Here is a 23,076-nt window from a genome sequence, read left to right on the forward strand (position 1 = left end):
TTACGACATTTATATGTCGTGTGACTGCATATAAGTCTCCAACCAAACGACAGTTAATCCCCTATTTAGTCGTAGATGAACAGTGCCACAACATATATGCTGTGCATTGTTTACACGGCAAAATATATATATTTTTTATATATATATTATATCTCTTTTTAAAAGTAAATATATTTACATCCTATATATCTTCTATATAATAAGTGTATAGATAATGAAAATTTTTGGTTTTAATAGTTTTTTATTTTTTTATGTTAACTCTAACGGAATATTCTTATATTTAACCAAATATTATTATATTTAATGACAGTTTGTAAACACTTAAACTTAAATAAAATAAAATAAATAATTAAACAAATTAAAATAAGATAATTTTAAGGTATTTTAGAATAATAATTATTTAAAAATAATAAATAATTAAACAAATTAAAATATGATATTTTTTAGATATTTTACAATGATAATTATTTAAAAATAATAAATAATTAAACAAATTAAAATAAGATATTTTACAATAATAATTATTTAAAAATAATAAAATTATAGGTTTTATAACTTAAATAAAATTTAATAAAACTTAAACTCACTTATTTGAATAATATCATATTAAACATATAATATAATCTACTATCAATTAGCAGCAAATTACTTTTTTAAAACATATAATATAAAATCTCTTGTTATTACTCTCAAATTCAAAAACTAGAACAAACATAAACTTAAACAAAAATAAATAAATAAATTATTTAATTAAAATAAGATATTTATTTGAAATTTATATGACATTAATATAAATTTAATAAAAATAATTTATAAATTCTATAAAAAAACTAAGCAAACGTGCATATTGCACGTTAATTGTATCTAGTATATATAAACATATGAGTATTATTTTGGTCTATGTTTTATGTTGAGTTTTTTAAATTATAAATACACATGTAATTTAATTTTCTAAATAAAATTTAAAATATTTCATATTTAATTTTTTATATAATTTATTTTAATTTGTGTATGAAAACTCTTACTCTACACTATAAGAAAATAAAATTAACATTGAAATTGATTAAAGATACAAAAGATAATTAAAATATTACAAACTTACATTCTAATATTAAAATCAAACACACCAAACATAAAATGGAAAGCAACAATATATATATATAGAACACATGACAAACTAAGACATACTTCTAATAATTTTAAAAATTATTCTTGGTTCCGCCAAGATAGTCATAATATTGACTATAATCTTGTGAATGATTTTGAGATCGTTGATGTTCATATTCAATTCATTCTCCTTGTTCTTCTTCATATTGAGATCAACTGAGATGCTTGATATTAAGATCCCTGATATTGAGATCATTCTCCTTATGGGTAATGACGATGCTCAATTTCAAGAATTTCTAGCTCGACATAGAAAAATCAAAGACAATGATACTCACATTGCACTTTGAAATGCATTAATTGAACACTTGTGGGACGAATATAGTATCGAAAAATTAGTTTAATTTAATTAATATTTCAAGGGTGTGTTATATTTTAGAGTTAATTGAATGTATTTTATTTTAGTAGTGTAATATTTAAATAGGAAAATGTAATGTGTTATTATAATTTTCAAGTTTTAATATTTATGAAATAAGTTTCATGTAATTAATAATAACATTTTTACTTAATTGATTAATTAAATAAATAAATGATAAAATAATATAATAATAAAAAGTATATTCTATTTTATTAAAAAATAATATAATAATAAAAAATATATTTTTTGGTGTAATTTTTAGTGTTGTAGTTGGAATGGGAAAAAAAAATGGTATTAAGATTCCTTAGTTTTGGTGTTGGTGCAACACCATGTATAGTGTTGTGGGTTGGAGATGCTCTTAGCTCATGAAAATTGGAAATATTTAAATTTCCAAATATTTAAGTAAAACATATATATAAATATCTTCACATAACTAATTATTAAATTATTAAATAAAATATTAATCTCTATATAGCAAACTATTGAACCAATTAAACAAAACATGTTTTATTATTAATTAATATAAAATTATAGGAAAAGATTACGGTTGACAAAAGTTAGTTTCTAGTTATAAATTCTAATTTTTCACCATCACAATGTATATTGTAGGAATTTAGAATATCCCACAAATTTTCAAAAAATTTTGAATAATTAATTTTCGGCACCGTAAATTATTTAGAATTTCTTGAAACTTTGTGGGATGTTCTAAATGACTCCAATATATAATATCATAACGAAAATTTTGAATTTATAACTATATACATGCCGAAACCAACTTTTATCAATATCAGTGTAAAGCTGTAAATACCATAGTCGTCCCTAAAATTATATTGATATGTATAATATTAATAATAATAAATAACATATTGAAATAATACAACTACTAGGAATTAATATAACTTAATAAAACTAATATTGTAAATAAAACTAACTTTGTAAAAAAAATAAAAATATAATGTCACACTATAAAATTCATATATAAATATTGATAACAATAATTATAATAATAGTAAATCAATTAAATATGACATAAAATATCCTAAATGAGTTTAAATTAAATAAAGTTGAGAAAAAAATTATAAATAAATAGTAAAGTTGCTAGAACGTATAAAACAACATTTAAAAGTTAAATTTAAATTTTGTAAAAAAATAATAATAAAAAAAATATTTATCCAAAAATAACTCACTTAAATAATTGTAAATCATAACGTTTCAAATTAATGAATAACCGTTGAAATAACTAATTGAAGTCACGATCTCTCTGAAATCAAATAACAATTATACAATTGAAACTAATAAATAAATTGTAAGATTTTTTTTATAAAATAAATCCAATAAAATAACTAACTTATAACTACCAAATTAAAAGCAGCTAAAAAATTAAACGTACTCACCTGTTTCAATCGATTCCAAACTACATATTGGTAGAAAAATATTTCAGGAAAAGTTGGTAAACACGTCAAAACAAAACTGTAATTTTTTTTTTCACAAACAATTTGATTAAATGCACATATAATTTGCTTATGTTTATAGAACTCTTAAGATGCATAAAAGAGATGATTCAAAAGCAACATTTAGAGAAACAGAACTCTTTAACTGTACAAATAAAATACCAATGGAAAAGAGAACATATCTTAGATGAGAACCTACCTTAGGATAAAATAAAATCAGAATATGTTGAACTTGTAAAATAATAAAAAATTCAACTCATGACCTTGCTTCGTTTCTTTGGGCCATACCCAGGTCTACTAATCGATGATAAGAAATTTTATGAAAAAATAACAAACTTACTTAGAATTCAGTTGAACCACTTAACTACATAGCAGCAGGTGCAGAAATGTGCCTTTTTCCAAGTTGGGACCATAATGACCCTTGTATATGTTTAGTGTAACATGCCGGCCTTGATGGCATGTTACAAGCTAGGATGGCGCTCGGTCAGATGCGCACGCGAGGGTGCAGGCTGGTGAGCATGCTGATGCCTAGTTTGTACGGCAGTGACATTTTCGTAAATATCTTCAATATTGCCCGGAAATGGACGGGACTTGGTAAGTTCCATATTGAAGGGTCAATGAACGCAATGGTACGATTGGATTTGGGAGATTCGGAGAATTGGCGAGCTGGAAGCCAAATAGGTCTCCCAAGCAAAAATCATATATGTTCTTGGTAGAAGGCTAAAAGCTCAGAACGCTCTTTGTAGGGGGAGCACCTGGTGTCAGCTCTCCACCACCCCCTGGCGCAGGTGCGTCAAGTGAGCTACTACTAGTTGGGAGGACTAGTAGGGCGGGCATATGAGGACCACGAGGGGACTCATTGTCTCCATGAGTAGGAGTACTCATGGACATTACCGGGCCGCCCCGGTAGTGCGTCGAAGTATGCTGCCAGAGGTTTAAGGATACGGTTCCCTTGGCTTGCCGGGATGCCGCTTGCATGGAACGTGGCCCAAACCTTCGAGAGATGTCGTGGTGCGCCATGGCCACGAATCGATACACGAGATGGCACGTGAAGTCATTCATGGGACTTGTTAGCATGCAAGCATTGGAGGGTGCACTATGCTTGAGTAGGACAGAGGTCCAGTGTATGCTACTAGTTTGGCAGCCAGTCTCGAGGGCCTGCCAACATGCACGATGGTATGGTGTCTTGAGGATTGGACCATGGACGTATGGGAGTCATTGGTCTGTGACGTGAGCTAATCGGATAGTATCGAATGGGACATGATGGGAGGTGTTGGCACGTCAGCTTGGTGTTGGCTCTTAGCCACACATGCTACCTTGACTTGCGAATGTCTGGGTGGGCATCGGTGTTGGGATTTGCCTCGCCATAGTGAGAACCTATGGACAGTGTGAGTGTCTTGGCTAGATAGCCTTGATGCATGATTGCACTCATAGATGCTGAAGAGCATGACTCGACGAGAGTTGTTCGAGAGACGGAAGTGTGCAGAGGCACACGGTCGCGCAAAAAATGTGCCCATTGTTATTCGAATGGTTGGAAGGCTGACCTTGGCTCAGAGGAGTCAAGGTGCCACACGGGCATTTCCGCTGTCAAAATGTCAGCCCGTGACAGTTGGTATCAGAGCCAGGTTCATCTCAAGTTGGGGTGAACCTGGTTGGCCCATCCTAGAAAGGATGTAGGCGTGTTGAAGGACCATAAGGGTCTAGATGCTTGGACAGATGTCGTTGAGCCTTTTAGTCACCTAGAAAGGATCAGTAGGCTGAGACGGGATGAGACTTGGTTGCTCTTCTTCGTGGGAATACTAGACATCCTAGATAGGGGACAAGTTATGGTTGCTTCGAATCAGAAAGTTCAGTGATGCTAGAAAGACAACAACCACGTGCAATTATGGAGAGGTGCTACAAAAGTGTTAGAACTCATTGACATGAGACAAGGTTTGATCGAGAGGTCAAGGTTTTATGCTTGGTTCACTAGTTCAGGTTTGCCTGAGTGACAGTGTAAGTCGCGTGGAGCGCTGTTGTTGAAAAGGGAACTTGTACGCAAGAGTGGGTAAGCATAATGGTGGCCGTCAGATGCTTGTCAGTCACGACAGAAGTAGAGAGTGGATAGCTTTAGGGAACTAGATAAAGATGAACATGGAATGCTTTAGTTGCTACTTGTGTGCCAAATGGCATCACAGGGAGACCAAGGTGGCCGTGGCCGCTATCGTCAGAGGGCAGTCATACTTGGAGGTGTCTACATGTTATCTTGTTTCGCCCAAGAAGGGAGGCGCCGAGACAATTGAGTGGGACGTGTTGGCTCACACAGATGTTATCTTGTGTGAGCAACACTAAGGCATTGTAAGATATGCTATGTTGTGGAATATATGCATCATAGGCCAACAGGGCCGAGTAGACCGCGCGCAGTGGTCAGAATAGTACTAGAGTTTCGAGAGCACTGGAGGGCCGCGTCAAGGAAACTTAGTACTACAAGAAGGCTTAAGGAGGCAGAGATGGTGCTTGAGCTTCAATGTGGGCCGGAGGGCCTTGCTATTGGGACTTAGTGATCATAGAAGCCGAGAGAAGCTGCCCGGTGGGGCGAGATGCTAGTATAGAGCAATTGGATAGCTATGTGGACGGTGCATGCATAGGGGAATCGACAGTGGTTGACTCGAGAGTCACATCCTACGGGGGGAACTTCTAGATTTGTTGTGTGCATGAAAACTTGGGGCGGTCAGACGTTCTTGCGTGTGGGCAAGTTGTCGAGGATGCCAACAGTTGAAGTGGGGGAGAGACCTTCACGGTTCAAACATCCAAATAGCAGACCAATGTTCCATTACAAAAGCATCGAGATGAGTTATCATGGAGATCGTTAGTTGTTCAGAATGTAAAGTCAAGGAGACTCAGAGACAAAGACAGAGCCAGTTACCTAGGGTGAAAGTCGTCAAGACTCAGGTACTAAGGTAACATCAGTGCAACGTTTGCCTAAGGTGAAAGTCAACAGGACTCAGGTACTAAGGCAACGTAGAGATGTCGAGGGGCGAAGATTCAGAATGGCTGACACATTAGTTCAACATCATCTTCAAAAGTGATAAATGGAACGAGGGACTGCACGAGAAAAGCGGTTAGCTTGCTAGCTATACCTTGAGAGGTACACCTTGAGAAGAGAAGTTATTCCCAAGTTGAAGTGGGGGAGCCCACTAATTCATATGTTCGAAGGGTCAGGGTACTTGTTCAGTTTTGGTGTGTGAATCTAAAGAGAAACACAACAACAGATGGGTTGTACAGTGCGAAGACATGCATGACTGATGCGAGTAGGTCAGGTGACCAATTGAAACTGCAGATAGGCAGTATGCATGGGCGTAGGCTGAGACCAAGATTGGGCAGGTTTTGCAGCATGTTATGGGACATGCTTAATGTTTTATGGGGACACGTGTTGATGAGAACACAAGCCGAATGATTCAGAGAACATATGCCGAAGGGAGATAGCGGATTGGGACAACTTCAGACCTCAAGGGTGAGGTAAAGTGCAGTCAAGTTGATCAAGATTCAACAGGCCAACTAGAGTTAGGCAAGGTTGATTTGGGGGCAGAACTTGAGGCACGATGCTGAGAGTCAGCATGAGCACGAGCCAGAAGGCAATGCAGTGGTTTCGAATGATGTCAGATCATTGACCACATTGTAGAAGCTCAGAGTAGCAGTTATGGTTATGGTCAGGAGTGGCCATTTCGCATCAAGCCATGGGTATGCAGTAATGCCGGAGGGCCAAAAGTCTGAGAGACTACTTCGCGAAGTCTGTGTGCAAGGATGCACTAGATACTGCATAAAGGCTACAGTTGGCATGAATGCCACATTGAAGAGAGACATGCCTTCAATGGAAGGATGTTTCGTAGGTGCCGTTGGGAACGGTTGGTTTGCGAACCTCACCCTGAGAGGGGGGGGGGGGGGTGCACCTTAATTTCCTCCTTGTCAATAAGAGAGTAGGCATTGGAAGATTGGCGGGAAAACAACAATCAAAAGATGTGTTGGCTTTGGGGTCAGTGTTGCAAGGGCTGCTTGGTTGACTGGAGGAACATTGTGATGGACTCGGAGGAGTTCATGTGTGCAAGGAGTATTCGAGTGCAGCGGCACTACTTCATGGGAGGATTCTGAATAGCGATGGTGGCATGGGGTCCTTGATCGAGTCCAAGGGTGGACGTGGGAGATCATCACCAAGTTGGTGGTTCTACAGTGGTAGAGGGACTAGTGCAGACTCAAGATTCAGAAGAAGCATGGAGTTGTTAACCCAAGATATGTTTCCAAGAGGGGGGGTGAATTGGAAATTTAAACTAATTTCGTAAATTTAAAACTTAATATGCCAAATTATGCAATAAATCAAATTTATCAAGTAAAAACAAATAATATGGCAAACAAATAGAAATAGCAAATAATCAAAATTGTAATGTAAAGAGTTGAAGGTTAAGAAATCGCAAACTCTCGAATTTTACAAGGTTCGGTAGAACTAAGCCACCTACGTCCTTGGTCTTCAAAGCTATGGACCTAGCTTTGAGTTCAACTATTGAGCCAAGTTAGCGGGCTTGACTAACCCTTACAACCGGGAATTTTTCACCAAGGTATTTCCAAACCTCTTACAATAGTTTTCCACCACCAAGGACTATCAACCTCTTTTTCGGATTGTTGAAGTGCCAATCTCACTCTAACCGGGTTGTTTACAAAACCGGTGCCAACCTCACCTCAATCTCAATATGGGAATGTGTTTGATATTACAAGCAAAAATCACTCTAGAAGTATGATAATACAATGAGAAACCTAGAGTGATTAGCAAGCACACTTAGAAGAAATAAATACAAATTTTGGCTCAAGTGTGTGAATATGTGTTTGGATGAGTTAAACTTTGAGAGCTCTTTGAAATCAATGGATTTGGTTTGGTATATGTAATAAATGCTCAGCCAACAAACAACTTTGAGTAAAAAACGAGTTTATATAGAGTTTGGGAAAAAACTAGCCGTTTATAGCCGTTAGGGGTTAATTTTCGTAGCTGTCTGCCGCGAACCGGAAGTCCGGATGGGGAACCGGAATTCCGGTCTGGAAGCAACCGGAATTCCGGTTGCCAATCCGGAATTCCGAATGGCAAACAGAGAGCAAAAGTCTGAATTGTGCCATTTTCCCGTTTTTCAATTCTTCATAACTTTTAGCTAGTTTATCCGATTTCAAAAATTCCAATTGCGTTACGACCGTATCGGGATGTATTTTCTTAAAAGTGAATTTAGGATATTTATTTCTCATTCTACAAAATCACCATTTTTTAGTACGTGAGTGAGCCAAATTTTATACTTATGACTTAAAGTATACTTGCAATCACTTTACAAGACTAAGAAATGAAATTAAACCTTTATCTTGAGTTTCTTGAGTCTTGAAGTCCATTTCGGGTCGTTTCCGAAAAATTTGGTAAAATGACCATTTTGCCCTTGGTCATAAGTTTGACTTTGAAGTGCTAATTCACTTTGGTTTTTGCTACAAAAATCAACAAATCATTAGTAACAAATAATAATCAAATATTTGTTAATCATAAAAACAAGGAGACTTAAGAGTTTGGGTCAACAGGAGTGAGCTTAGGAGTCGAGGCAGGAAGATTGGCCAGCGGTCTGTCGATGAGGGCATCGACAATTGAAGTGTGGGAGAGTGTAACATGCCGGCCTTAATGGCATGTTACAAGCTAGGATGGCGCTCGGTCAGATGCGCACGCGAGGGTGCAGGCTGGTGAGCATGCTGATGCCTAGTTTGTACGGCAGTGGCATTTTCGTAAATATCTTCAATATTGCCCGGAAATGGACGGGACTTGGTAAATTCCATATTGAAGGGTCAATGAACGAAATGGTACGATTGGATTTGGGAGATTCGGAGAATTGGCGAGCTGGAAGCCAAATATGTCTCCCAAGCAAAAATCATATATGTTCTTGGTAGAAGGCTAAAAGCTCAGAAGGCTCTTTGTAGGGGGAGCACCTGGTGTCAGCTCTCCACCACCCCTTGGCGCAGGTGCGTCAAGTGAGCTACTACTAGTTGGGAGGACTAGTAGGGCGGGCATATGAGGACCACGAGGGGACTCATTGTCTCCATGAGTAGGAGTACTCATGGACATTACCGGGCCGCCCCGATAGTGCGTCGAAGTATGCTGCCAGAGGTTTAAGGATACGGTTCCCTTGGCTTGCCGGGATGCCGCTTTCATGGAACGTGGCCCAAACCTTCGAGAGATGTCGTGGTGCGCCATGGCCACGAATCGATACACGAGATGGCACGTGAAGTCATTCGTGGGACTTGTTAGCATGCAAGCATTGGAGGGTGCACTATGCTTGAGTAGGACAGAGGTCCAGTGTATGCTACTAGTTTGGCAGCCAGTCTCGAGGGCCTGCCAACATGCACGATGATATGGTGCCTTGAGGATTGGACCATGGACGTATGGGAGTCATTGGTCTGTGACGTGAGCTAATCGGATAGTATCGAATGGGACATGATGGGAGGTGTTGGCACGTCAGCTTGGTGTTGGCTCTTAGCCACACATGCTACCTTGACTTGCGAATGTCTGGGTGGGCATCAGTGTTGGGATTTGCCTCGCCATAGTGAGAACCTATGGATAGTGTGAGTATCTTGGCTAGATAGCCTTGATGCATGATTACACTCATAGATGCTGAAGAGCATGACTCGGCGAGAGTTGTTCGAGAAACGGAAGTGTGCAGAGGCACACGGTCGCGCAAAAAATGTGCCCATTGTTATTCGAATGGTTGGAAGGCTGACCTTGGCTCAGAGGAGTCAAGGTGCCGCACGGGCATTTCCGCTGTCAAAATATCAGCCCGTGACATTGAGCACACCGATTCATCACTCCTACACGTTCCAGATAAAATATAGGGATACCTAGATACATAATACTTCTTTACTATTAGTATTCTTTAAGAAAAAGAAGAAAGAAAGAGACATATATATCTAAAGAAATATATTTATATGTAATGATTATTGGTGTGACTCTTCTTCAATGGAAAACAAATGTTTTGATATTCATTTTTAAAATGGATTTTAATGATAGAAGAGCTTTTGAACTTTTATAATATAAAAAATGTTTTTGTAATCCCCGCTTACCACAAGATTACATTACTTTATTAATATAACTATTTTGTAATATCTTATATTTTCAATAATTCTTATTTTTTATTTGAAGTTATACATATTTGATATTCTAAACTCAAATTTATACAATTAAATATTATTAATATGACAAAATTATTTTTAATTATATGTAATTAAATAATTAAATTTAAATTTGAAACTCTTATTATAAATGCCAAATATCTTTCCCAAAATGGAGAATAAATAAAAGAAAAGGGTCTAGAGACTGCAGGCCATGAGTTTATTTTTGTGGATCATAATTCCAAGGAATTTCATACTCAACAATGTTAAGCACTGATTCACGGACAAACTGGAAGAGACACATTTCTTTCCTCTGGTGATTCTTTGATTTGAATGGCAGAACAATTGTTCCATAACTCCATCATCTTCATTTTTGTAGACAATCTTCCAACAAGGCACAATCAAATTGTTTCATTTACATTTTGGCTCTCCTCATTATACAGAATGTTAATTTGGGTTTCTTTAGCATCAGGAGTGGGTGTAGTGTAAGGATTCCATTAGGAAATAAAAATAAAAGATTGGAATAAACTATAGTATAATTAATTGATTATATTTTTTTATTAGCTCAAGTATTTGTAAATTTTTTAAATTCCTTGTAAAATTTTACAAAATAATTTGTATTTACTTTATAGAAAAAAACAAATATTATTTTCAGTTTAATAATAAGGTTTATATATTTTTACACTCTGTGTTTTGTTTCACTACTTATTTGAACTCTGTATTTTCACAAATTACTTTTTTTTATTGTTATGTTTTATAAAATAGTTCAAATAGACCCCTAAATCCGATTTTGATCAAAATTTTTTGAACTAAAATCACAAATAATTCATCAAACTAACAACTCAGAACAAAAATACAGTTATTCTGCCTAAGAACTGTATTGTTATATTTAATTTTTTGTTCATCAAAATCAAGTTTATGAGCTTATTTGAACTATTTTACAAAACACAAGGTTCAAAAAATAATTTATCAAAAACACAGAATCTAAATATGTAATAAGAAAAAACAGCGAGTCTAAAAATGTATAAACTCTTAATAATATATCAGTATTCTTCTCTTTTACATCATCTCTCATACAAGTGTCAATATAAATATTAAATTTGTAACAAAAAGTGATATCAAATAATAATAGGGATAATTACATCCGGCACCGTAATTTAAAAAAAAAATCGCTTTTTACGGTAAACTAAAATAATTATACATTTTACGGTAAAATTTGTTCTTACGTGCCGTATAACACATCTCTTCTCTCAAAATTTATTTGCGCCAAGACCAATCCTCAAACTAATATATTATCCATATATAAATAGTGTCTATATATTTATAAAATAGCTATAACTAAATAATTTTTGTTTGCTAACTGACTCCTTATAAACTTTAAAATAAATAATATATATTTATACATATATATGATAATATCCTACCTATCTTACTCTCTTTTTTTCCATCTTTTACACTACTGATTTTTTTATGTTTTTTTCTCTTCAGTCATTAGTTCATAGATACTTTTGGTACGATAATAATAATAATAATTACAAATAAATTTATTTTACTTATAAATATTTAAAATATAATTATTAATATTAAATAAATATTATACTTTATTAGTATAATACTTACATAAAATATTATATATTTAATCAATATAATATATTTTTTTATTAATTGTTACAATTTAAAAATATATATATATATGTTCCTTGTTCAATGCAATTTAACATTTTTGTATATACTAATTATAATATTCTTTTAGTTACAAACTTAGTTTTATATATTTTTGTTACAAATAGGTTAACTAAATTTACAACTTACTTTTTGAAAATATTAGTCACAAATATAATTTTTTTAGTTATAAAATTAGTTATGTAAACCATTGTTACAAAATAAAAATAAAAATAGCAAGGAATTATTCTATAAATGTTGTCTACAAAAATATAAAACTCGTGTTACAAATCTGTAAAACTTGGTTATATATTTATAAATATTGTTTACAAAAATATTTTTATGTAATTGGTTTACGCATATGTAAAAGCATGTTACAGGTTTGTAACATGTAAATTCATAGTTGTCGTTGTCTGTAAAAGCTTGTTACATCTTTGTAACATGTAAGTTCTTATTTAGCATTTCTTTATCATATTGTTTAGCGTTGCTCAAGATCCAAACCAATCCAATTACCCCGAATCAATCCAATAATAAAAAATTGGATATTCAATTACAATTGGATTTGATTGAATTTGTAAACTTTTGGATATTCAATCATATTGTTTAAGTTGTTTTATAACTATTAGGATTTTCGTAACTTTTGGTTACAATATTGTAACAATATGGAAAAGTAAATATTTTTCTGTAAACTTTGGTTACAAGTTTGTAACTACACAGAAAAGTATTACTATAAACTTTATATAATTTAAATATTCTTACAAGGAAGAGTTACTAATATTATAACAATGAGTTATGAGGTCGTAAAAATAAGTTCCAAATTAATAACAACGAGTTTCCAATTTCGTAACAATTAATTATAAGTTTGTAACAATGAGTTATCAATTTGGTAACAATGAGTTAAGCTTGTAATGATGAATTACCAAATGATTACTAAAATGTTAATTATGATTAGATTAGTTGCTAACAATTTTGTAAACATGAGTTATTAATTATTTTAAAGGGTTATTGAAGTAATCACTAATAATTTTGTGACATGTGTTATAAATATATTGCTCAATTACAAGATTAATTACTATTAATTTTGTAAATTTAGGTTAGTAATACTTTCAAAATTTTATAGGATTTACTATCAACAATTATGTTATTGCTTTTTCATATTTTTGTAACTACTTATTTATAATTTGATTTTCCATTCACTTTGTTATATTTATTTTTTGTTACAACTTATTTCCATTTTAATGATTTTTTTAATTATTATCTTACAAAGTTTTTATTACTTTATATATAAGAAAATATTTATTATCATTAAATGGTTTTTTTTTAAAATATAACGAATTTCATAAAAAATTATTTAATTAATATATTTAAATTCATATCATTATATATTTACAATTTTTTTTTATTAATGTTAGTAATTATATTTTATTGAAAATCAAAAATTCATTTCTTTGTTTTTATTTTGTGTAGCAAGCTTGGAGTATATAGCCGATTAATGTAGAATTATTTGTCAACTAAGTTACTTTTTCGGATTAACATCTCCTGTGTATACAACTTTCTACCGTATATATGTAAATATTTTCATTAACCGTATTTTTTGAATTTTTTTCTCGTATTAAGGTATAGTTGTAAGTTTCCCATAATGATATGCTATTATGCATAATATTATATATATTTAAAAATAAAAGTCTCCTTCAAAAATAAATTATAAAATGTAGCAATTAAATTTATAAACTCATTAAATATTAGTAATTAAGTCATTGTATGTTATTTTTTTTGAAAAAGATTGCATTGTATAACCAAAAAGGCATCATAAGCGAAATGAAGAATTCACAATTTTGAATTTTGAATTCAATCTTTTTCATAAAAAAATTATATATTAGGAACTCAATTGTTATTGTTTATAAACTTCTGAAACTTAATTGTTGCATTTTATAGTTTATGGACTAATTTACTAAGCCAGAAGGACTATCATACTAAAACCCCCCACACAATAAATGCTTAAAAATAGCTTAGTTCATTTGGTAAATTATAATTTTATATATTTCTTTTAAATTTCGATTTATTCATATTTTTATATGATCTAACACTTCTTAACTTCGCAATGCCACAAAACTTTCATTTTAAGAACGACAAGTCGTTTCATTTTAAGAACGACAAGGTAGCATAATAGGGCAACTAAATTCCAATTCCGAGTCTAATAAAACCCCTTGCAGAGTTTGTATTTCGCTGCCTCTACGGGCTGATGTCGTGAGCTTTGTAGGCTGTAGCTATGGAGGGAATACAGAAGATGATTCGCAATGTTACCAAAGACTCAAATTTGGGGTCCTCTTCATCATTTGAAACGTCTCGTTTGGGCGAAGGACTCTCTGCTGCCTTATCCTCAGACCATTCTCGCGTTCTGGTCACCAGATCTTCCAGGTACCCACTTCTCAATTCCCAATGCCCTTCACTATTCTCCTTTAGTTTACTCTTCTTTCTCTTCTTCAGAGTAGGGACCAATGTAGACGGGTCGAGGGGATAGTCTGTGGTTTGCTGATGATTGATATATGGGTTGGAGTAAAGGGTCCTAAAGATTAAATTGGGAGGACCAGTACTCAAAAAACGAAGATTATATAGGTTCAAGACCAGTAATATTTAAAATTGAAAAAAAAGGACCAAGTTTGCATTTGTATACTGTGTATTCCAGTTCTCAAGTACATTACTATGAGGTTTTAATGGTTGGACTAGTGTTTAATGGAATTATTTTCTTTCTTATCGTTATCCCCGAAGTGAAGGATTGAATCTTTTGTTATATTGTATGTAACGATCTTTCTTCGAAGAGTGTTGCTATTTCCAACATTAACACATTAGGAGGTGCATTGGTCCACTAATACTTATTTACAAGTTAAAATATGTGGCACCGGTATTGAATTGCACCTATTACACCTCATAGCATTACTTTTATTTGAATTTGACTTCTTATATTTGGACTTATTTCGTTCCCTTGTATCGATTTCTTCTTCTTTCTTCTTAAAGTTAGTTCAACAGAGTTTGTCCAGCGAGCAGGGTCTATAAATTCAGCAGCCAAGATACTATTCTAGTTTGAACTGTCAAAATTGTTGAAACCTATTTATGTTACTACTTGTTCCAGCGAATTTGAAGTTTTGTTAAGAAATTTGCACGTGTTTTATTTGCCTTCCTTCTTATGCTTGTTGTTGTTTGTTTTTTTCTTTGGTTGAAATTTCAATTGTCAAATGTTTTGATTGCAGCCGGGTGGTATCACTGTGGACATGCTCAAAACTTTGTGCCATATGTTTTACTGTTGGAGTAGTCGTGGGTTACACTTTGAAGCGTCGTGTACGAAACTGGGCTTCTAGGCTTCTTAAGCGGTTGAAAGATGATTGAACACTGTTTGATCCTCTATACGATGTTCAGTTTTGAATTTACCTTTAACAGATAGATTGCCCCCTTAATTGTAAACATTTACATAAGAAAAATATGCAATTTGGATACAGTTTTTCTTGTTATTTATTACTCGAGTGGTTTAGTGGTGACTTATTGTTACTCTTTTCATTTTTTTTATTTATACATAATAATAATAACATGAGTTTGAGGATAAATTCAAGCAATTATAACATCATCATCATCCTCAAATTGAGCTTTTATATTTTAATTTTTTAGCGTTGGATTATAAAATTGAGATTGTTTTAAGGATGGCAAAGCCTTGAACTATACTGGCTGTTCAGTCTTTAACTCTTTTTTTTTATGTTTGTGGTGCTGAAATTATTGTTCTTATATGTTTTTGTATATGATGTATGCCTTCAAGTTCAAGGTACGGTACTTCATTTCCATATTCTGAATTAATAACATTGGGATTAATGCCAGTAGCTGCTAATATTTACTTGTTGACTTGTTGAACAAATAGTACTATATCCACAAAGAATGTTGTTAATTCTTTAATATTAATTGTTTCTAAATAAATTGCATATTCGAATGAGCATGCCAAGTTTCAAGCAAATGAAACTCGATAATGTGTTATTCTTCTTTTTTTTTTTACACTTTGGTTTATTATATCTATTTCTTGTTCAATATCGCTTGTATACAAAAATGGAATTTACATTTTTGAGCTTACTACCATTGTACAATATATTTATATGATATGTATCTTTTGATAAATCATTTGAATGATTACAATGAATTAGCAGCTTGGTGCTGACGGCCAATGTGTAGTTTCAGAAATACTCCTTGTGGAACTCGTAACGGGTGGATGTCTTTTGAGTCATCTCATGCGATAGCTGATGCAGTTCTTTTGCCAACACTGGCATCCCACAGTAGAAGACCCCTGCAATTATAAGAAAGTTTCTTGGTAAAACATCTCTTGGTTTACATGAGTTGCTTGGTCTGATTTTTTAAACTAAGGGCGACATTTTGTTCACAATACCTCTTTTCCTTTATCCTAAAAGGTACATACACATATAATTGTTTAGGAAGCAGTGTCTACTTTTGTGGTCAAGGTTGGCAATGAAATAATACCTATTTCAATAATGATATTGGGTTCGCTCTGCTCACACTTGTGTGGTAGTTAATTTGAAACATTAAATTATCATTAGAAATTAAATGACTTTTTAGCTCTATGACAAAAGCATTGATGGTACTTAATTCTTAAAAGGAATGTCTGATCTCCTGAAGCTAATTCCTTGTTAGTTGACATGTTGAGCTACGTGGAACTTTGTTCAGTCTAGTTGTATTACTTGGTACATCTTCTTGTCTTTTATTAGGAGGAGACGGGTTGTTGAAGCAGATGGATTCTAGCAATTAGTATGTAAGAACTAAGTAGCCTACATGCTACAGTCTAATTTACACACTTATGATAGAATCAGGCATGCTCAAGTCAGAGTGTTGGAAGAATATATTTACCTACTGTCGAATACGGATGTTTTGATGCTATTTTGGTAAACACTTCTCTCCAATTTGGTCTTGCGAAGTGAGTTCTCACCTGCAAGAAACCTTTATTAGAACGCTTTGGAATTGTTTTGTTAATGTCAACTGTTTTTATAGGGCAAAATACAATGAATTGAGCATCTATGAAGTTGCAATTCTGATAAGAAAGCATACTCGGGTGCCAGAGAGGATGTCAAAACCATGTTTTGCGTGGTTAAGAGCTTGGACCATGGTGATAAGGGTCGACCTTGCATCACCCTCTTCATAAACACTAGTTAGGTAGTTGTGCATCTCAATCTGACCCTGTTATTGAGTTTTTTTTAACAAAGATTGACAAAAAACAGAGTTAGTTATTTGACAGCTTATTCACTTCGAGCAAAAGTACATTTAATTGAAAACTTGAATTTCGAATTACTTTATGATCCATTTCTGCAACATCATCCATGACTCCTTTAAACCATTCAAAAGAGCCAGGTTCTCTGGTAACCCAGTAAAAATGGGCATTTGTAGTTCTCTGTGCTTTCTTCTTCCCACCAGGTGTTAAATTTGATGAGGTAAAACTATTCTGGCTGTCATCTGACCTACTAGTTTCCGTATTTGAATCCTAGGCCAGGGATACGTTAGGTACAGTTAGTGAAAGTGAAAAGTCAATAAAAAATTTGTATAGATACTGTAAAAAGGAGAAATAAAGACGTACTAGCTCTTCTGCTCTGGTAGTGTTTATAAGATCTCTAAGGATGCTTATAAAAGGTGTAGCTCCAATCCCAAGCCCCACCAGCAGTAAGACGTCGTAATTTCGATAGTCTTGTGCTGGTGCCCCATAAGGACCATCAACAAACAATCTGGGTTGGCTGCATTTGATTTTCTGTTTTAATACTTCTAGAGACGCAGAACTAAAAAAAATGTTGGTAAAGTTACTTGAATAATACCATCTCTGATGTGAAACACCAAGCTGACCAAAGTGAGCTCTACCAATCACAGCTGATGGATCATTGCCTTCAGTAACAACCCGTTTCAGTTCTTGTGTCCAGTCCCCAACTGTTCTGATATGAACACTTAAATAGTCGTCTCCTGGGGCTGAGGTAATTGAAAATGGGTGCCTGCAAACAAAAAAATGTTGATGGTTAGATTTGTGTGGTTTTAGAGACTCAAAAAGGACAATGAGTCTCTCTTCTGATGAGACTTACCATTCAAATTGAGAGATTGTTGGGCATTGTAGAAATATATACTGTCCACTTTTGTACTTGAATCCTGCTGGCTTGGACGTAATTAAGTTAAAAACATGCCCTGGTAGCACCGAGACCTGTACACAGACATCTTCTATGTTGTTAATATCACTGCTAGGCGTTCTGAACATCTTAATTGAAGAAATATAGTTGAACTTCACCTTCAATATTTTCACCGAATAATGCTCTGATCTACACGTTCGCAGACTCCGCTCAGCTATATACAATACCAATGGAACAGAGATGTACATCCACGTCTGGATAATTAACGAGGGATCAACTTCCCGTTCGTCTTCCGTTAATGTAAATAAAGTTGAAATGGAGAAAATTTCTTACCGATTTCTGATACCATTCGTGGGCTAAATACAAGTATTGTCCGTGGACTAGGAGCAAAACGTAGACGAAAGCGAACAAGTGATGAGAGTACCAGAACGCATTGAAACCTGTCAACTTGTTGAAAGGCGCCGGCAGCTTCACCACGTTTCTACGGAATCGACGAGCGGCAAGCGTGAATGCAATGACCATGAACACCACCATTAGGATTCCAGTCACACCCTCTGGACCTGTCAAAAGGTCTTTGTACGTCGGCTGTACGCCATCAAAATCGGAGGATATGAGGGCAAATCTTTCCGGCGATGAGTTTACCAGCCTTGGAAAGTCGCACGCCAAGTGGTTCCCGGCATGAACAAAGATTCCAACGGCTATACCACACGCAATTAACTGCATGAAAAAGGTTTAATATTACCTTTCTGGGCAGCTTGTGAGAGTATTACAGAGCAGCTTCCAAAGTTTGCAAATTTTTTCCTACTTCAATAATTCAGCTCAAACATATACAAAATGATAACTTACCGTTGGCATGAGACAGAAAATATTGTTGGTACACAAAATCGAAACTTTTAATACCTTAATACGTTATTTCCAGTCATATAAGATGATCCTTTGTTCCTAAAAGAGAAGTGATATACTATTCAAGACTATTAACATGTTATCATGGGCCGTGTAAAATTTAAGTTTAGATTAGTCATGTTTATAGACTTGAAAACTTTTTCTTACCTTGTGGAAGTTGATGTTGTCGTCGAAGGGGACAAAGGTCCTAGCTCTAGTCGAGCGAAGCCAAGTCAATGTGTTACGGCATACGGGTAGGAGAACGAGGGCCATGTTGAGCTTAAGTGTCTCAGCAGCGCCTTTGGCGATAGGCAAGCAATGGCCCATTACCTGAAACGCCGCCATATGGCTGTATTGGTAGAATTTCCATGAAAATAGGCAAGTCATTACGGCGAACCAAAACAGAACTATCCACCCTCTTTGCCAATTTTTCAGCACAAGATACTGAAGTCCCCAATTGATCCGCCGTACCAGGTTCTTGGGCCTAAATGTTGAGCCCAAGTTCTGGCTCCAGCCCACACTCGCTATGCTCAGTGACCTGCTGTAGTTCATGTAAGTGTCCCTTTGCAATAGCAGTTCTTCCAGCTGCCATAACTGAAACAAAGAACAATATAAGCCTAGTTGTTCAATAGCTTGTGACAGTATTTGAGGCTGAGGGCTCACCCTTTAGTCCTTTAGCACACCTCGTATTCATAAAAGGTTTTACATTTTTATTTGTATATGTGTTGTGCTATATACCAATACCATGTTTCAAAACACACTTCTAAAAGAGCGTGGTGTGGGGTGGTGTCTTATGATTACCTCAATATATCCAAGGTTTTCAGGGTCAAGTTCTTCCATTATTAGCGAAGCGTATTCTTCAGCTCGTTCTTTTAGCTGGCTAAGCTTGTTTGCGGAAGCACTTAGCATTATGAGCTGAGATTTCGAAAGAGACAAATGAAAAACAAACCTTAATTAGATCTTGTTGACTAACATATAATTTGAAACCGATTTTACTTTGTTTTCCAAAAAAAGAAAAGCCTGATCTTGTTTTATAAGATCCCTTATAACTTTTAAAAAAATTGATAAAAATTATTACTGTTTCTACCTTAAATCTCAGTGTTTTACATCTCAAAATATAAAATGGGAAGCAACATTAATACACGTTTATTTAATTTACTTGTAAAGAGATTGAAAGAACAAATGAAAAAAAAAAAAATAGAAAGACAGATGTCATATACAGCTAATAAGACATAATAATTTTTGTTCTGTTTAAAAAAAATGATTAGCAAAGCGCATAATAGTTTGGTGAGAAATGTGACTTGTATTTGTTTAGGAAAAATAAGGCGGCATTTGATATCCGAATTAAAAATACTCTTACCTCCTGCACTTCCTTTCTTGTGATTCGTCCATCTTCGTTGCTATCCGCCCTAGATTATATATGCAGTAATTAAATGAATGATTCTTTTAACAATTAAACCATTATCATGCTGCTTTTTTTATCATAATATTAAATAGAACATAGCATCTTTAAAAAAAAAAAAACTAATTAAAAAAACCCGGAAAAGAAAATAATGCAATATTTTTTTTTGAATGAAAAATAAACATAATTGTACGGATTGAGGCTCCAGTGTGGATCACCGTCAATTTGTTAGAGGCAAAAAGATCAAAAAAAGAAAAAGCAAACAGATCCAACGGCTGGGAAAGAAAGACTGACATTTCAAAGAAAATTTGAAGTCGCGCGTCAAAGCTCTGGTCCGAAATCTGTAACCAGAAATCGTGAAGCTCTTCCTTGTTTATCTTATCAATCTTCTGTCGTTTTCTTCTCACCAATGTATCAAATATTCCTACTGCAAACTCCTTCGAGTCCAGCATTCCTTCAATTTACACAGAATAACACATTAATGTTGATTATATATATGCATGCTTATGTTATCATATACATAAATATAATTATATTATATTCTTGCCTCATGAAATTTAATTTTCTCAGTAACCAAACAGAATTTAAACTCATGCTCAATTCTGTTTTGTTATCTACCTATGCATTCACCGAAGTCTTCTCTAGAAAGTAATCCGTCCTTGGAGAGCGATTTGAACTTGGACTCAACTCGCCTCCACAACTCATCGGCGTTCTTAGCACCTGTAGTACTCTTGTTAATAAATCTGAGACCGTTCAGAGCTCTTTGAGCAGTCGATCTCGTCCGTTGAAGCTTCGCTTTGATTTTCCGAGCGTCACGAGCTGAAATGGGGGCCACCGCTGCCTGTGCCTGATCCTCCGCGTCCGACGCGGTCGACGACGCCGCCGTCGACCTCAGCCACGGAAATTTCCGGCGAATACTTCTCGACGCGTTCGAGAGACTCCTAACAATTTTACTTCCACCGGCACTGGCCGCAGAGACTGAGACCTCATCAGCGGCGGGAGGCCTGGTCGGGGTCCCAGCTATCGTGGGCGCAACGCTACAAACGACAATGGAATCATCGTCGTTTAACTCTAAGGTGACTTCCACAAGGTCTTGCTGATTGCTTTGACGGAGGTCGTTGAGGAACACCGACAACATTGCTCCGCCGACTTCATAGCTGTCAACTTCTTGATCAAACTCTGGCTCTAAATCGTCCGGGAGGTCAAACCCACGGCTGTAACTCGACAATTTCGAACTACTGCTTCTCCCAAACGAAGGTGATTTCATAATTCTCTTATTTTCACTCTAATTATTCCAAACATAAATATAAATACACACATACATATACATCGAGTGTATATATCTAGAGAGATTGATAATTGGTCTGGTCGAGTGAAGAATTTTTTTTTTCTTTTTCTGATATCTTCTTCCCTCTTGTCTAAAATGCTAGGGGAAGCAGAAAACAGAGGCTAGGCTCACACGTTTGAGCTTAAGTGGCCTTCTGAATTTTTTTTATTTTTATTTTTGATTTTTTAAAAAAACAAGACAAACACTTCTCAACCGATCGCAACACACAATTTCAACGCTTTCTCGCTAAGTCGTGCTTCTCTCTCTTGTTGAGTAGGTGGAGTTTTGCTCATGGAATGAAAAATGCCTCTAATTTTAATATTAAGAGTACCTAATTTGAATTTTAAAATATATATATATGTGAAAGTATATAAAAAGAAATTTCATAAAAAAATGAATAAAGAATATATTTGATAAATATAAATGTGTGGGGTATATATTGAATTCAACTCTCAAACATTTTTGTAAATTGTAAGAAAGGTGTGGAGAGAGTGTTTAATGTATTATTTGATATTAAAAATGACGAGACGATATAAGAAAGAAGAGAAGACTGATCAACTGAGCTTTAAAAGGATATATATATATATATATATATATATCATGGAGCTGTATAATGCTTCTTTCTCCTCAAACTACGCCATCGATTGCGCCACGTATCTTAAATCTAACGGGAAATTCTATTTTCATATATTTCAACTACAAAATATTATTTCACTATTGAACAGCCTCCCTACTCAAAATATAATTTTATATATAATAGAAAAGATAAGTGAAGTTTATATTAAAAATAAAATAAAAATATTATAGTCTCAATAATCAATATCTATTACAGAGAATTCACAATAGGGATACTTGTATATTATTATTTATGAAAACAAATATACGGATAAATAAGTAATATAAAAAGAGGGACAACGAATGACATATAATGTTATATGAATAATGATATAAGTATCAAAATTATGCACAAAAATATAACTTTAAATAAAATGACACTGTTTATTAAAATAGTAGGTATACTCCTACATAGAAGTCAAATGGGCAAGGTAAGTATGCGACTCATGGAACTTTAGAGTACCTCATTTCACTTCTCCACTATCGATCGGTGATTCTCTAATTCTTTTTATCTCAATAATTATATATCTATTTTTTTTATAAAAATAAAATAAAATTCGAATACATATAGAAATAATTAAATATAATGATCACCCTCTCATAGTTACTGTGTGACCTTTTCTCTTTATAAAACGATCTTACTATTATTTAAATTTGGTTCTATATATCATTTATTAAAATTTCTTATTTGTTTTTGTGAAAAAAGTACATGTAATTCAATAATAATACATTTATTAAAATTATGCACAAAAATATTACATCGATGTGATATTATTTTTTAAATTAATGAATCCCGTTCGAAATAATTGTGATTAGAATATTTTAGTATATATACTATCATTACTTCATATTTATTGTGTATATGCGTCCCATGCACGTAGGCCACAGTAGTGAATTCTTAATATCAATGT

At 34.2% G+C, this 23,076-nt stretch overlaps 2 protein-coding genes across 3 annotated transcripts; one reads left to right on the forward strand and one right to left on the reverse strand.

The window, feature by feature from the left end:
* Nucleotides 1-13,984: 13,984 nt before the first annotated feature.
* On the forward strand, nt 13,985-15,296 carry LOC133797346 (uncharacterized). Its single transcript, XM_062235225.1, has 2 exons — nt 13,985-14,208; nt 15,039-15,296. The coding sequence occupies exons 1-2, from the start codon at nt 14,060-14,062 to the stop codon at nt 15,172-15,174; spliced, it is 285 nt and encodes a 94-aa protein (XP_062091209.1). The 5' UTR covers nt 13,985-14,059; the 3' UTR covers nt 15,175-15,296.
* A 405-nt stretch (nt 15,297-15,701) lies between these two features.
* On the reverse strand, nt 15,702-22,022 carry LOC133797345 (respiratory burst oxidase homolog protein E). Of its 2 annotated transcripts, XM_062235224.1 has the most exons (14): nt 20,842-22,012; nt 20,518-20,677; nt 20,182-20,230; nt 19,623-19,736; nt 18,990-19,415; nt 18,273-18,656; nt 18,098-18,193; nt 17,898-18,013; nt 17,640-17,810; nt 17,408-17,561; nt 17,126-17,314; nt 16,885-17,013; nt 16,687-16,765; nt 15,702-16,111 (listed from the first exon to the last, which is right to left on the reverse strand). In XM_062235224.1, exons 1-14 carry the CDS (start codon nt 21,488-21,490, stop codon nt 16,002-16,004), a joined length of 2,826 nt encoding a protein of 941 aa, XP_062091208.1. In that variant the 5' UTR covers nt 21,491-22,012; the 3' UTR covers nt 15,702-16,001. The 2 variants fall into 2 exon arrangements, with proteins under 2 accessions (XP_062091208.1, XP_062091207.1); XM_062235223.1 differs by having other exon boundaries at nt 17,408-17,810; nt 20,842-22,022.
* Nucleotides 22,023-23,076: the final 1,054 nt, after the last annotated feature.

The sequence above is a fragment of the Humulus lupulus genome, chromosome 8, assembly GCF_963169125.1.
Source record: "Humulus lupulus chromosome 8, drHumLupu1.1, whole genome shotgun sequence".
Lineage (NCBI taxonomy): Eukaryota > Viridiplantae > Streptophyta > Magnoliopsida > Rosales > Cannabaceae > Humulus > Humulus lupulus.

Bases quoted from the DNA above. Each gene is read 5' to 3' on its own strand.
- LOC133797346 (XM_062235225.1), top strand. From the start codon at position 14,060: ATGGAGGGAATACAGAAGATGATTCGCAATGTTACCAAAGACTCAAAT. The intron at 14,209-15,038 runs GTACCCACTTCT...TTTTGATTGCAG, and splicing joins CTGGTCACCAGATCTTCCAG to CCGGGTGGTATCACTGTGGA.
- LOC133797345 (XM_062235223.1), bottom strand. From the start codon at position 21,490: ATGAAATCACCTTCGTTTGGGAGAAGCAGTAGTTCGAAATTGTCGAGT. The intron at 18,194-18,272 runs GTAAGAAATTTT...TTAATTATCCAG, and splicing joins ACGAATGGTATCAGAAATCG to ACGTGGATGTACATCTCTGT. The intron at 17,315-17,407 runs GTACGTCTTTAT...TCCCTGGCCTAG, and splicing joins CTACCAGAGCAGAAGAGCTA to GATTCAAATACGGAAACTAG.